The sequence below is a fragment of the Carica papaya genome, chromosome 4 (genome assembly GCF_054855325.1).
Source record: "Carica papaya isolate Zhongbai chromosome 4, ASM5485532v1, whole genome shotgun sequence".
In the NCBI taxonomy this organism is placed as follows: domain Eukaryota; kingdom Viridiplantae; phylum Streptophyta; class Magnoliopsida; order Brassicales; family Caricaceae; genus Carica; species Carica papaya.
The window spans coordinates 14045354-14057885 of NC_142312.1; the positions used below are offsets into that span (position 1 = coordinate 14045354).

At 33.2% G+C, this 12532-nt stretch overlaps 1 protein-coding gene across 1 annotated transcript; it reads right to left on the reverse strand.

Annotated features, from left to right (window-relative positions):
* Window positions 1–5929: 5929 nt before the first annotated feature.
* Window positions 5930–11048, reverse strand: KLCR1 (Tetratricopeptide repeat (TPR)-like superfamily protein). Its single transcript, XM_022031159.2, has 3 exons — window positions 10226–11048; window positions 8113–9021; window positions 5930–6485 (listed from the first exon to the last, which is right to left on the reverse strand). The coding sequence occupies exons 1-3, from the start codon at window positions 10879–10881 to the stop codon at window positions 6251–6253; spliced, it is 1800 nt and encodes a 599-aa protein (XP_021886851.1). The 5' UTR covers window positions 10882–11048; the 3' UTR covers window positions 5930–6250.
* Between the last annotated feature and the right edge of the window lie 1484 nt (window positions 11049–12532).

The window sequence follows — 12532 nt, forward strand, 5'->3', positions numbered from 1 at the left end:
TGCCTACTTTTATTCTTCCTTTTAATTTATTTGTATTATTATTATTATTAGGGTTTTATTGTATAAACAAAAATCTTCCATTATATACCATAAAATCTTGATGATGCAAAACTTAAAACTAAAGAATTAATGCCCTAAATAAAATAATAACCCTCTTGATCTCTTTATTTTTTGGGCAGATCACAAATTTTTTAGGCTTGATCACTTAAGATAAATACAAACCCACATTACGAAATCTCTCAGGCTTGTCAACTGTAGATAGTGGGGAGAAATGTATTGGAGACAAAACGTAGATACATATATGTGTATGTATTTCCTTTTATGGTAATTGTTCTCTTATCTGTCAGAGGTGGGATATAAAGAGGAGGAAAGGATACCGTCAAAATTGTCTACCCTAATTTATTGAACATGAACATCTAATGAGAAAAACCAGTGAGAAAAAGAGTGATGTGGTTGTCATTCAAGGAGTTCATAACGATGACGGAGGAATTTAAGCATAAACTACAGAGTTTATTTTTGACCACAAATAATAACATCAAGAAAAGACAAAGAGACATTACACGTATGGTTTTTAGGGCATATGGATTAGGCAAGAACTTGTAAGGACGTGTCTTCTAAATATTGAAGCCTGCCAATAGTAATGCGCATTAGGCTTTTTATCCATTGGAGAATAAGTTTTAAGATGACTAACACCATGGCTCATTATTATCCAGATGTTACTGTTTAAGAAGTAATATGTAGTTTGTCATGTTTATCCAACCACATATGCTCCTACACATAAGGATCTTATGTAAATGTGATATATTCGGGAGGATATAGTACTTGGTGAATGTAACAAATTTTGTACCTTACAAGATAAATTTATAAATTTTTTTCCTTTAATTTATAATATATTTAATTAAATTAGTAACTAGCTAGAACCATGATTAAATAAATACTATGTTAGGACAAAAGTTTGATCGATACTACATGCAACCTCGTTTCCTATTCAGTGCTATACTCAGGTTAATTTTGTGCATTGGAGCCGTGTGTATATTGATTTTATTAATGGAACTGTATTAGGACTATTATAATTATTGAAACTAGGCTCAAGTTAAGGTTAAACTAATATTTTAGTTCTTGATACTAAAGTTAGATCAAAATTAGACCCAAAGTTTAATTTTAATTAGTTTCAATTGTAATATGTGCATTCAGTTTTGAGTTTAATGATTTTACTTAAATTAACATTGGAGTAGGAACTATACACAAATAGGTTTCTCTTATTATAGTTCTTGATATTAGTCTTTTTTTAGGTCAAAGTTGGATACAGGATTGTGGCCTAATTAACATTCATCTGTTTGATATAAGTTGGGTTAACTTTAGTTAGGAATTATGTGCAAATAAGTTTCCATTGATACAATTCTTGAGACAAAACTGAGGTCAAGATTGGATCTAGAACTATACCCTGATTAGTTTTCATCATAATATTTACATTTATTTTTGGACTCAATGATATTACTTGGATTAGCTTTGGGCTAGATTACACACAATTTTTTTTTATTTATATAGTTCTTAAGACTAGACTTAGGTCAAAGTCAGACTTTGAACTATTTTTTGATTAGTTTCAGTTATAATATGTACTTTTAATTTGAGTTCTGTGATTTTACTTAAGTTCGTTTTAGACTATGAACTATACACAAATAAATTTTTCTTCTCAAATTTCAATTGAGTTATTGTTAGAACTGTGACTATTCTAAAGCTAATTTAATATTGAAAATCAAGTCGTTGCCTTAGAATAATTAGCTTGGGATAATACCAAAGCTAAAATCAACAAGAATTGGATTAAGTTGTAGCTAATACTCAACCCTAGCTCCTACAGATTTTGGATCACATAATATGTCTAAGATATGTTCTATTCTAAGATCCTACCATGACCATTTTTATTTTAGGAATACATCCTAGCTGAGATCCATCTAGATACTTAAGCTAAGCCTAGGTGCTTGAGTTCGTTCAAGACTGAGACCATATAATGCTTGTATACAACAAAACTTTAAAAGTTCTTCAAACTCATTATTTCATTAGTTAATAAAAAAATTAATTGATTAATTAAATAATAAAATAATATAAATTACTATTTAATTGATCTTAACTCATGTTTAAAATATATTTAAGACATTTAATTATTTTAATTAATTTAATCTTATTTTTACATCAGTCAAATTTTAATTAAATATGATCGTTAGTAGAATTAACAAGTGGTGGAAACATGTTAATGCTATTTTACTTTTGGATTTTCTAAATAAATCCTAAATATGGTGTTATCACTATAAACAAAAATCTTTCACCTAAATTTAAAATAATATCTATGGGTGATTATAAAAGAGACAACATAAACTCTTTAAAGCAATAAAAAAATTACGTATCCTCGTCCTTAACACATTTGTCTCCAGAAAGTTTTCTTTATGAGAGAACAAATATAAGCCTCTTCTTTGGTGTCTTCTTCTCAAGAGCCAAAACAAGCCATTCTCAGCACATCAAAATTTTCCTTCTAAAGGTCTTCTGGTTTGTCAGGTTGATGTAGTTTTATTTTGGTTTACATGTTTTTACTTCGTTTAAAATTATTTGAAATATAAATATTGATAAATTTGATTAAATTGCGTTATCATTTACAAATTTTTAGTCCAAGATTATGTTATATAACTATTCTTTTCTCGAATGTAAAGAAATGCATTAAATTCAAAAACTCTTATAGACAAACTAGAAGACCGTTGTTCGCTATAACATGAAAACATAAATACAATATTGCTCCCAAATTTTAAACTCAAAGATGAAAGGAAAAACAAGATTAGGTTTTAAAGTTTCATAAGATAACCATCAAAAAACTAATTTAAGCGAACTAGACATGATACGACCATTTGAAATCGTGTTTCAAATTTAATTTTGTGCCCATGCTAATTGTGAATCTTGGGATTGCATATTTATTTATTCCTATCTTATGTTATACTATGGTAGGTTTAGTTTTAAGACCATGCTCAAGTTAAGGTTGGATTTAGGATTATGCCATGATTGATTTTTATGCTGATATCACACACGACTTAGTTTTGAGTTGGATGATTATGCCTGAGCTAGTATCAACCTTGGGACATCAACTAGATGGGTTTTCCCCCTCAAGCTTCAACTCAAGCCATTGTTGGAACTAGCAACATGCTTGATATATTTTAACTTTGGGAATGAAGTTATAGCCTAAGATTAATTAACTTGGTAAATTGCTCAAGTTGGGGTCAACAAAGATAATTCTGAAATTGATATGTTCCAAGATTCTTCTAGAAATAATTTTCTCTTGGGATTGCATCTTAATTGAGATCTATTTTTATAATAAACTCGGGCCAAGGCTGCACCAAAGATTATGCCTGAATTAGTTCGAGACTAATACCATCCCATTCTAGTTTGATTTAATATAATTATACGGCTATTTTTTTCTCAAATATAAAGAATATCTTTAAATTTTGTGAACAAACTATGCTATCGTGGTTCAACAAATATAAATTGTAAATTCAAGTATTGCAACCAAACAATATACTCAAGGTTGTTAAAAAAAAAAAGAAAGAAAAACACAAGATTAAATGATAAAACTTGACAAGATAAACCATCACAAAACTAATTCAAGTGAACTTGAACCATTGACCCATTCTAGAACATCAATCAAGTTATGGATGAGATAAGATGCCACCAGACAATGAGGGATACAAGCAGTCATTAACTGGTAGTAGAAGAGCATCCAAACATGAGTTGAAGACCAAATTATAAACATGCTACCGAGGGATGATGCGGAAGATGCACTTATGTTGCGAAGATCCCTTCACAATGTCTGTTTACTAGACCAGCATAACTCTTTCACACGCCATCTGAACTCTAGAATCACCAAAGAAATCAACCACTTTGAAAAAAAAAATTAGAGCATAAATTAAGGATACATAGCAGCACCATTCTCATGGATGTTGACTTTAAGAGTATAAGCATAATTTGAGATGTGCATTTGAACTATTAAGATTTGCATTGGATGATTATTTATATTTTAATTGTATTTAATAAGATGAAACAAAATATAATGTAATTAATCGTGTAGCGTAATGTAATGAAGGAAATATGATTTCATTGTTAGTGACGAATTGCTTTTTTAAGGTAATTAACATCCTCAATTTGTTTTTATTTAAAAAATAATTTTTATTATCATTATTCATGAAAAGAACTCTTAATTACCTAAGATTTTTATGGGCATTTTAATATAACTTAAATTGCATCTTAGTAGCTCCAGTAAACCAAAAGATTAATCATAAAGGGAAGAAAAAGAGAAAGCAAATGAAAGCATGAAGGATAAAGATAAAGAAGGAAAAAGCATTTGAGAGAAAGAATTATTATCCACCAAGAGTAGTTTCTTTTTTAATTTTCCTTTCTATATATATATATATATATATTTTAAATCTCATATTTACTATCTTCCAAATCTTAAATAATTAATTAAATCAATTTTCCGAAAAATTTGATTTGAAAAGAATTAGTTCGATTAATTATTTCATATTTAATATATTTCTTTACGCATAAGCACACCAAACAAAAAACGAAAATCATACATTGAGCTTTGATTCTAATACCATATTAAATAATTGATCGAATCAATTCTCTCAATAGCTTAAACTAATAGAACGTGACATAATCAACTACTAATAATAGATAATAGTATGAATCCAATTATTTTCAGTAATCAGTTGTAGTAATATTAACTGTTCTAAACTATTTAATATCTTCTCTTGTATACAATTTTTAAGAGTTTGAGGTAACCTAGTTCTCAAAGCTATTAATGTTTGAGAAAACTATCTGAAAATTGTACAAGTATTCCAAGAAAAAATTGGGCTTGTATTTCACTTTTTTAACAATCTAAAATATTAGCTTAAGTTGGGTTTCAGGATTCAACGAGCTTATGTTAGATTGTTAATTTTAATTAAGACTTATTTTAAGTTGTGAGATAGAATAATAGATAGATTATGAGAATGATGATAAATCTGATTTGTAGCTAACAATCTTAATTTGGTGAATATGAGATGCTATTGATATTTTTTAAAGCCAATATCATATTTGGTGAATATCATTATGTAAAAATTTTATTCTAACTGTAAGACGTTATTATTGAATAATTAAGGCATATTTTTATTTTGTCATCATGAGTTGTTCTCTTAGTTAAATTCTTCTTTAATTTAATACGTATGCTTCAACGGGATAAAATTCTCAGAAAAATTAAAATTGTGATAGAAATCACAATACTCGAAACTTGATTTTCACTAAATATATATATTTATTGCGTGCAACTGATAACAATTGAATCTAAATTTTTTTATTATTTAGTTACACTAATCTTAATAGTTCTCCACAAAGTAACAGTTTATCTTGCATTAGATTTGAATTGTTTCGTGTGCTTGTCTTTCAAATTATTCTCTAATATCATGTGTTTTTGTACTTATTTTTAACTTTTATATCCTATACTCAAGGTAATGCGGCAACTTTTTCTCAAAAAGGCTGCAAGAATCCCTTTTTGTTTAAAGAAAAAGAAAGGAAGGAATACCAACTAATCAAAAAATCTCTTTCCATGTAGATTCACTGTAACTACTAGAAGCGCTTTCCTAAATGATTAGACCATATAATCTAACCTTCTCATACAAGTTTACAACACCAACTATGTGAACTCGAATGCAAGGTCCGGACACACGAGAGAAGCAAGCCCGCAAGCATCCGCACGGAAGAAGATGGCCGCACGCTGTCTTTCCTACGGTGCCAAACCTTACAAGAGATTTCTTCAATTTGCAGAAAAAAAGACAAGATGGGTTTGAAGTCAGCACCCAGAAGCAGGCTAATAACAAAAGTTTACATATCACATTCACTCCAGCAAAGATCAAACTAGAAATCAAAACATCCCATCCTTCTGAAATTTATTAACTCAAATGAAAGTTCTTTTCTTTGAACATAAACTGAAAGTTCTTATCATTGGGGACAACTTTAAAGGCCGAACACATACATTCAATAAAACAATTAATAGAAAGAAAAAACAAATTGAGGGCACTTCCAATTCAGAAAAAAAGGAAAAAAAACGAAAAAAAAAAAAAAGAAGAGAAAATAATACCAAATTACAATACTATACATGATATTTCTATGTTACAGAATGTGTTGTGCTGAGTGAAGAAAATAAAGAAGCGAAAAGATGATGCTCGTGATTGTAGCTTCAAAGCCTAAAACCCAAGCCAGGCCATCTTTTTGTCCCCTCCTTCTTTGTTCTCCTTGAATTTGGATCTATGAGACTTTCTAGTGATTTTGCTTTCCTGTTCCTAGACCTGCCTGCTTCTTTCAGGAGCTCACCCAGTCTACTCTTTTCATCTTCAAAATCTGGATTGGCAATTCCAAGCTGTTCTTCTCTCAATTTTAGAACATACTCCAATATCTCAATTGCATCATCTACTCTGTAAATATTGCAATATGTTTCAATTCAAGTCAGACTTGCAACCTGCAATCAGCTTTTAAGCAATAATAGAGCTATATGGTTGAAGGGGCATCTAGGATGCACTCAATGGATGAACACTAATGTAGATTGAAACAAAATCATGCCTTGGCCAAAAAATTGTGAGTTCAGGGATTATACAATAATTAAATTTCTCCAGTGAGACTAAATTAATCCGTGACTCTGTCATAAGACTCTTGATCACAGTGGGAAATGATAGAATATGGAAGTAAAAAATAAACCTACTTGGAGAGAAAATTTCCTCAACAAACTATTGCATTCATTTCGAACTTTCTTACTTTCATGGTCTATAGTAAGCAACAGTAGAAGCATGAAGCTTGCAATATCTGATCACAATGACGGAAAGGTCACTCCACAAGGGTTCAGAGTTCAGAACTCTTATATAGAGCTCGATCGTTGCATAAAATGTCAACATGGCATAGACAATCTAACAATGATCAAGTCCGAGCCGCCAAATCGATACATATATCATTTACAAAATCATAGGCCCAAACACTATTAAAAGACTTTTTGAGCCTAAACAATTAGTCTTCAAAGGCTCATATTCTAACTTGTCACTAGAGTGATTTGAACTGTTTAAACTATCACCTATGATATTTTCAACTGCTGTGGGATACTGATATTACAGTAGAGAACTACCTCTATCCCATAATGAAAAGTATATAATTTGTAACTATGTTTAAAGACTCAAGTCACTTACTGCAAACGATATGGGTTTAAGTTTTTGAAGTCCATAATTTGGACCCAAGAAGTTCTTAAACCATGGTCAAAATGTTATAAATGATATCAGAACATTTGACAGTTTGATGACTCCATGCTGGTATAATCTTGGACTAAGTGTAATCTTTGGTTGCAATTTGTGATTAAATGATAACATATCTGAACATCACTGGTCTAGGATAGAAAGGAGTGGGCTACCCGTTTCCAAACCAAAAAGAGAAATGATTGATGAACCCTATACAAAAATTTAAGTTACTCATTACCAACAACTTAAGGTTTTAGGCCAATAGCTTAAACCAGTAAAACTGCTTGGGCCTCATAGTTTACAAAAGGGAGAAGCCAATCGATGAGATAATTAGGTAACAACTAATCATGTCAAGATAGTTCCCTTTTCCATGCTGCTAGATAGAAATGTGAAACTGCTATTACAGTACATTTAATAATGACGTCAACTGGATAATCAGCTCCACCACTTGGATGCTGCTCCATGAAAAAATTTAAATGCTACTCCTGTCCATTAATATTAATGGAGCTGGGCATTTCATATCTGCCACATGCATGACAGATCAATATACAATGACATGATAACTATATAGGGTGTGGACTCCCAGAACTACTCACCAACATTCTCACAAGTAAAAAAGAAAACCCACAAACAAAGCAGAATGAGATAGAGACATCAAATAAATTACAGTATATGAAGTTGTTGATCACCCACTGCAGAGAGTTGAGCATAGATGGGTAGATGCTAGTTTAGAGCCAAATGAAGCATATTTGGAATATAAGCAAAATTGTAAGTTAAAAGCTCAAGAAAGAATGCAAAAAAATGTGTTCAAAGTGATAGTTACCTGCCCATAGCATCATAAGTTGCTGCTAGATTGCTGTACACTCCGAGTGTATCTTGATGACATGGGCCACACTCTTGTTCCAGTATTCCTCTTGCTTCTTCAAACAATTCAGCTGCCTCATCAATTTTAAACAGTTGTACACAAGCCAGACCCATTTGGTTCAAAACAACCCCAAAGAAAGATGATTTCCTCTCTCCACTTGCTCTAAGTTTTGCTACAGAACTCTCAAAAGAGTTCCTTGACTCTTCATACCTTCCAAGCATGTAAAACATCACTCCCATCCGTGCTTCAATTCCCGCAATTGTGCTTTGCTGTCCTGGTTTGTCTTCCAACAACTTCATTGCCTTCTGCAAGAGCTTGAGGGCTTCCTCAGGCTCATCTACAGACTCATAAATGGCAGAAATTTCCGTTAATCCGCCAGCAATCTCTTCCACTGTGGTTCCAGGAACAGGTTTAGCATATATTCTCAAGGCATTTTCACAGTAGGATTTCGATTCCCTAAGCTTTCCAGTCCTGTGGTACAGGTCAGCAAGGCGTACAAAGACAGAGGCAACTGATGGGTGGTTGTCACCCTTTGATGATTTAAATACAGTGAGCGCCTTCTGGTAGGAGAAAACCGCCTCATCAAAGCGACAAAGAGACATGTAAATGTTGCCAATGCTGACATCAATAGCAGCAACCTCATTGTCCTGCCCATTTGCTATCATCGCCATGCTGGCAAGGACAAGGTGCTCAAGAGCTGATTCGTAATCTCCCTTTGCCTCACATACTAGGGCCATTAACCGCCTATCAGCAGCCTCTTCAAGAGATGCTGGTTCACTGTGAGCACGATGAATTTCAAGAGTTTTCTTGCATAATTCTTCTGCTTTATCAAACTGCATTGCTTGAACATGAGCCTCAGCCAAATACCTGACATTTTCAATGTCAATCCTTCAAATAAATTCACCATTTTATTATGTGGATGTTACGAAAGCTAGATTGTGATTATGCATTCATGTGAAAAACTTTTATTTTGACTTTAAGTTGGAGACTGATATAATATATATATATATATACAGCATTTAAAGTAATTTAGGAACCTGCAAATCAACTTTTCCAGCAATTTTTTTATGGAAATTCCAGTTTTGTATTATAGTTCTAGTATTGATCCGTAACTGCATGAATCTATTTTTGGAAAATGTTAACATAAGATGGAAACACGATCTTCCTTCCCAAGCAGTTTCTAAAACATTTTAGATTTAGAAGCTAGTACGCAAAAACTCTGGTGGAGATGGATAAGGCTGGTGAACTGCAATAATACAAGGTAATAGGGATAACAGCACACAGTATGTAAAGTTACCGATGCATTCATAACTAGCAGGTGTATATTTTGTGCACATCTCCCAAGTGGGACAACAGTTATAGTTATAATTTGCTTTATAAGATAAAATTAAGTGGCAGTTAGTCAGAAATATTAGCAAGCAAGACACATTTACAATCCGTCATATGAAAATTACATATAACTGATAACAATGTTAGAAAATTTTTTTGTGAGAAACATCTTCAACTAAATAAAACAGAGATCATGCACGTATATTATAATAATGTTTGTGGAAGAAAAAATCTAAATTTCGCATTGCACATTGACAAAAACTACAAGGAGAGTGCTTTTTGTCCCACCCCGCCCTATAATGGAAAAGGATCTCTTCTATGAGATTACTGGTTTTTTTTTTTCCAAACAGCATGAACAAATTTGGACCTATCTCTAGTTGAAAACAACAAATCCTTTAATCTATACTATACTGACCGTTAGATTTCATTATAATAGAATCTAACCGTATAATTAGTCACCGTATATCTTTCTTAAAAATTTACACAGTAAACCCATTTCTCCTATATCACCATAACATCAGAAAATGGAGTTGATACTAATATCAATTTTATTCAATTTTTGGCCTAAAATTTAAAATCTTATTTTAAGCCTAATTTCCGTGAAATCTTAATTTGAATCGTAATTAACATAGGCCAAATCTACTTAGTTGACATGTTAAAGCAAACACGCAAATCGAAATCCCTGTAACTTGAGTAGTTAACCCCGCCATACACCTAAACAAAAGAAAGTAATCAGCAAAACCTGCAAGTTTCTCCAACTCTGGCATCTGTCTCTCCCAGAGCCTGGATCTGAATCCTGAGTCCTTCCTCATAGCACGCAATAGACCGATCGATCTGCCCCAGCATGGAGTGCGTGTCTCCCAGCTGCATGTGCCCGGAGAACGCCGCCAGCGCGTGATCGGGGCCCCGAGAGACATCTGGGACTCGGATAGCCCGTTCTAGCGCGGGTATAGCCTCCTCGAAGCGCCCAAGGCTGCAGTAGATGGCGGCGAGCACGTGCAGGCTCATAGCAAGATCGAGACTAGGCTCGCCGTCGACGACGGCGCAGCGCTCGAAGGACTTTGAGGCGCGGAGGGCGTAGTCAAGAGCCTTAGTGGGCCCTTCGCCGGAAGCAACGGCGTCTCGGGCGAGCTTGAGGAGGAATGGGCCAAGATCGGGGTTATCGAGGGAGGGATCATCAGGAATCGTGGGGGAATCGTGATGCGGAGACTTCTTAGCTGGTCGGGCTGGGGAAGCCTTGGATCGAGATGGGGAGGGGGAAGGCGGTTTCTTGTTTGGAAGTGGAGAGGGAGTCCTAGGCGGGTTAGCGGGTTCGGGCCGTTGGGTCTGTGTGTCAGGGACAGAGATACGTAGCGGCGGCGCGTCTGGTGGGGTTTTGACCGATACAAGACCCGGCATTGTTTTGCAGTATGAAGTGGAGATATTTGGAGAAGGTGGATCAAGAGCTGAGAGGGGTGAAATTGGAGAAAAAGGAAAAAGAGAGAGAAGCAATTAAGGATTAGAACTTGCCACCATTCTCAAGTGACAGGGATCTGTGGAGGAGATGATGAGAAGATAGGCAGAGAGGGCAAAGTGGTAAATTGGTAAGTCATGAAAGTTGAGTGTGTAATTAAGGTTCCGTAGTTACCGTTAAAGTTCCAGCAGTTTGGGCGAAGTAATTAAAGATATTTTTTTGTAGTTGCGGTTAATAGAAAATAATTTTTTTTTTTTTTTTTTTAAAACTAATTTATGATAAGGCAGCATGAATAAAAATTATATTATTATCACTAATTTTACTTTGAAGATCAATAAACGTTTACTAGTAGTATCACGATGACACCGAGTACAAACAAGACATACACATCTCTAGCAGCATCCAATCTGCAGGGGCAGATATATTGGGGACCCAATGACTATCTTTTTAACTTTCATACATTTAAATAATTTTTTATTCGGATTTTATATATAAAAAAAGAAGAAAAAAATTGATTATGGAAACAAGAGAAACAATTCTTATTCTTTTTATCTACTTTGAGTTCTTAAGTGTACTCATTATTTGTAAATCTACTCTTTTGAGAGAGAAAATTTGTAAAATTTTTATTTATACTCTTTAGGGCATTGTAAGAATAGGTTTAAAGAAACCTTAAGAATTTTAATGTTTAAAAGAGCACGAGTAAAAAGTGAGCTTGTAAATAGACTGAGTAGCATTTAAGGGAATACGAGTGAAAAATTAGTTTGATGCCTTGACAAACAAATAAATAGTGTTAAAAAAAATATGAGTTTGACACTTTGATAAACAAATAGCTAATGTTCGAAGAAATATGAGTGAGTAGTGAGCTACACACTATTAACAACTAGTATTTTTAATACTTTAAAGAAAAGAGTTAAAACTCATGTGATTGACTCGAGAAAAATAACGTAACCACAAGTGCTCTATTCCAAGCTTTATAAAAGAATTTTTGCTACTTATCTCACTTGATATATATATATATATATACATATATATATATATATATACTCAAGTCACACACAATCATAAAGTAAATTTATTTATCACACTATTATAGTATTGATTTAGAGCACATTGCATAAATTAATAGGTAAAGGTGTTCATACAAGGATACCCTTTCATCTTAGGCCGAATAACACTTGAAGGAAAACTTAAAAAGTACGTCTAGATACTATATAATTTTATAAACTCAATTTATTTATCTTCTGAGTTGACTTAGACCTTGGACCAATATAAAGGGTTTAAAGGTATGTACAAGGCCTTTGAGTAAGCGCACTACAAGGCTTAGCCTAGACTACCTCAACAATTGACCGCTAGTAGTTTCATTTAGTGGAAAGAGATAATTGACTCACTATCGAAGTCTTGCGATTAAACACATGAAAGGTAATGATATAGTAGTAGTAGATAATAACGGAGGTCGAGTTGTGATTTTTGAAGTAATGGGGGGCCTTTTGTTATAAGTGGAAGGCCCAATGGTAATGATCGATGGAAGAAAAGTATAAAAAGCCTAATAAAGTAGGAGAAAAACTTGTTGGGTGTTTAATTGGGCTTGTTTTTAAA

Excerpts from the sequence above, each read along its gene's own strand:
- KLCR1 (XM_022031159.2), bottom strand. The coding sequence starts at position 10,881 with ATGCCGGGTCTTGTATCGGTCAAAACCCCACCAGACGCGCCGCCGCTA. Across the intron at positions 9,022-10,225 it reads AGAGTTGGAGAAACTTGCAG|GTATTTGGCTGAGGCTCATG; the intron begins GTTTTGCTGATT and ends TGAAAATGTCAG. Across the intron at positions 6,486-8,112 it reads ACTTATGATGCTATGGGCAG|AGTAGATGATGCAATTGAGA; the intron begins GTAACTATCACT and ends CAATATTTACAG.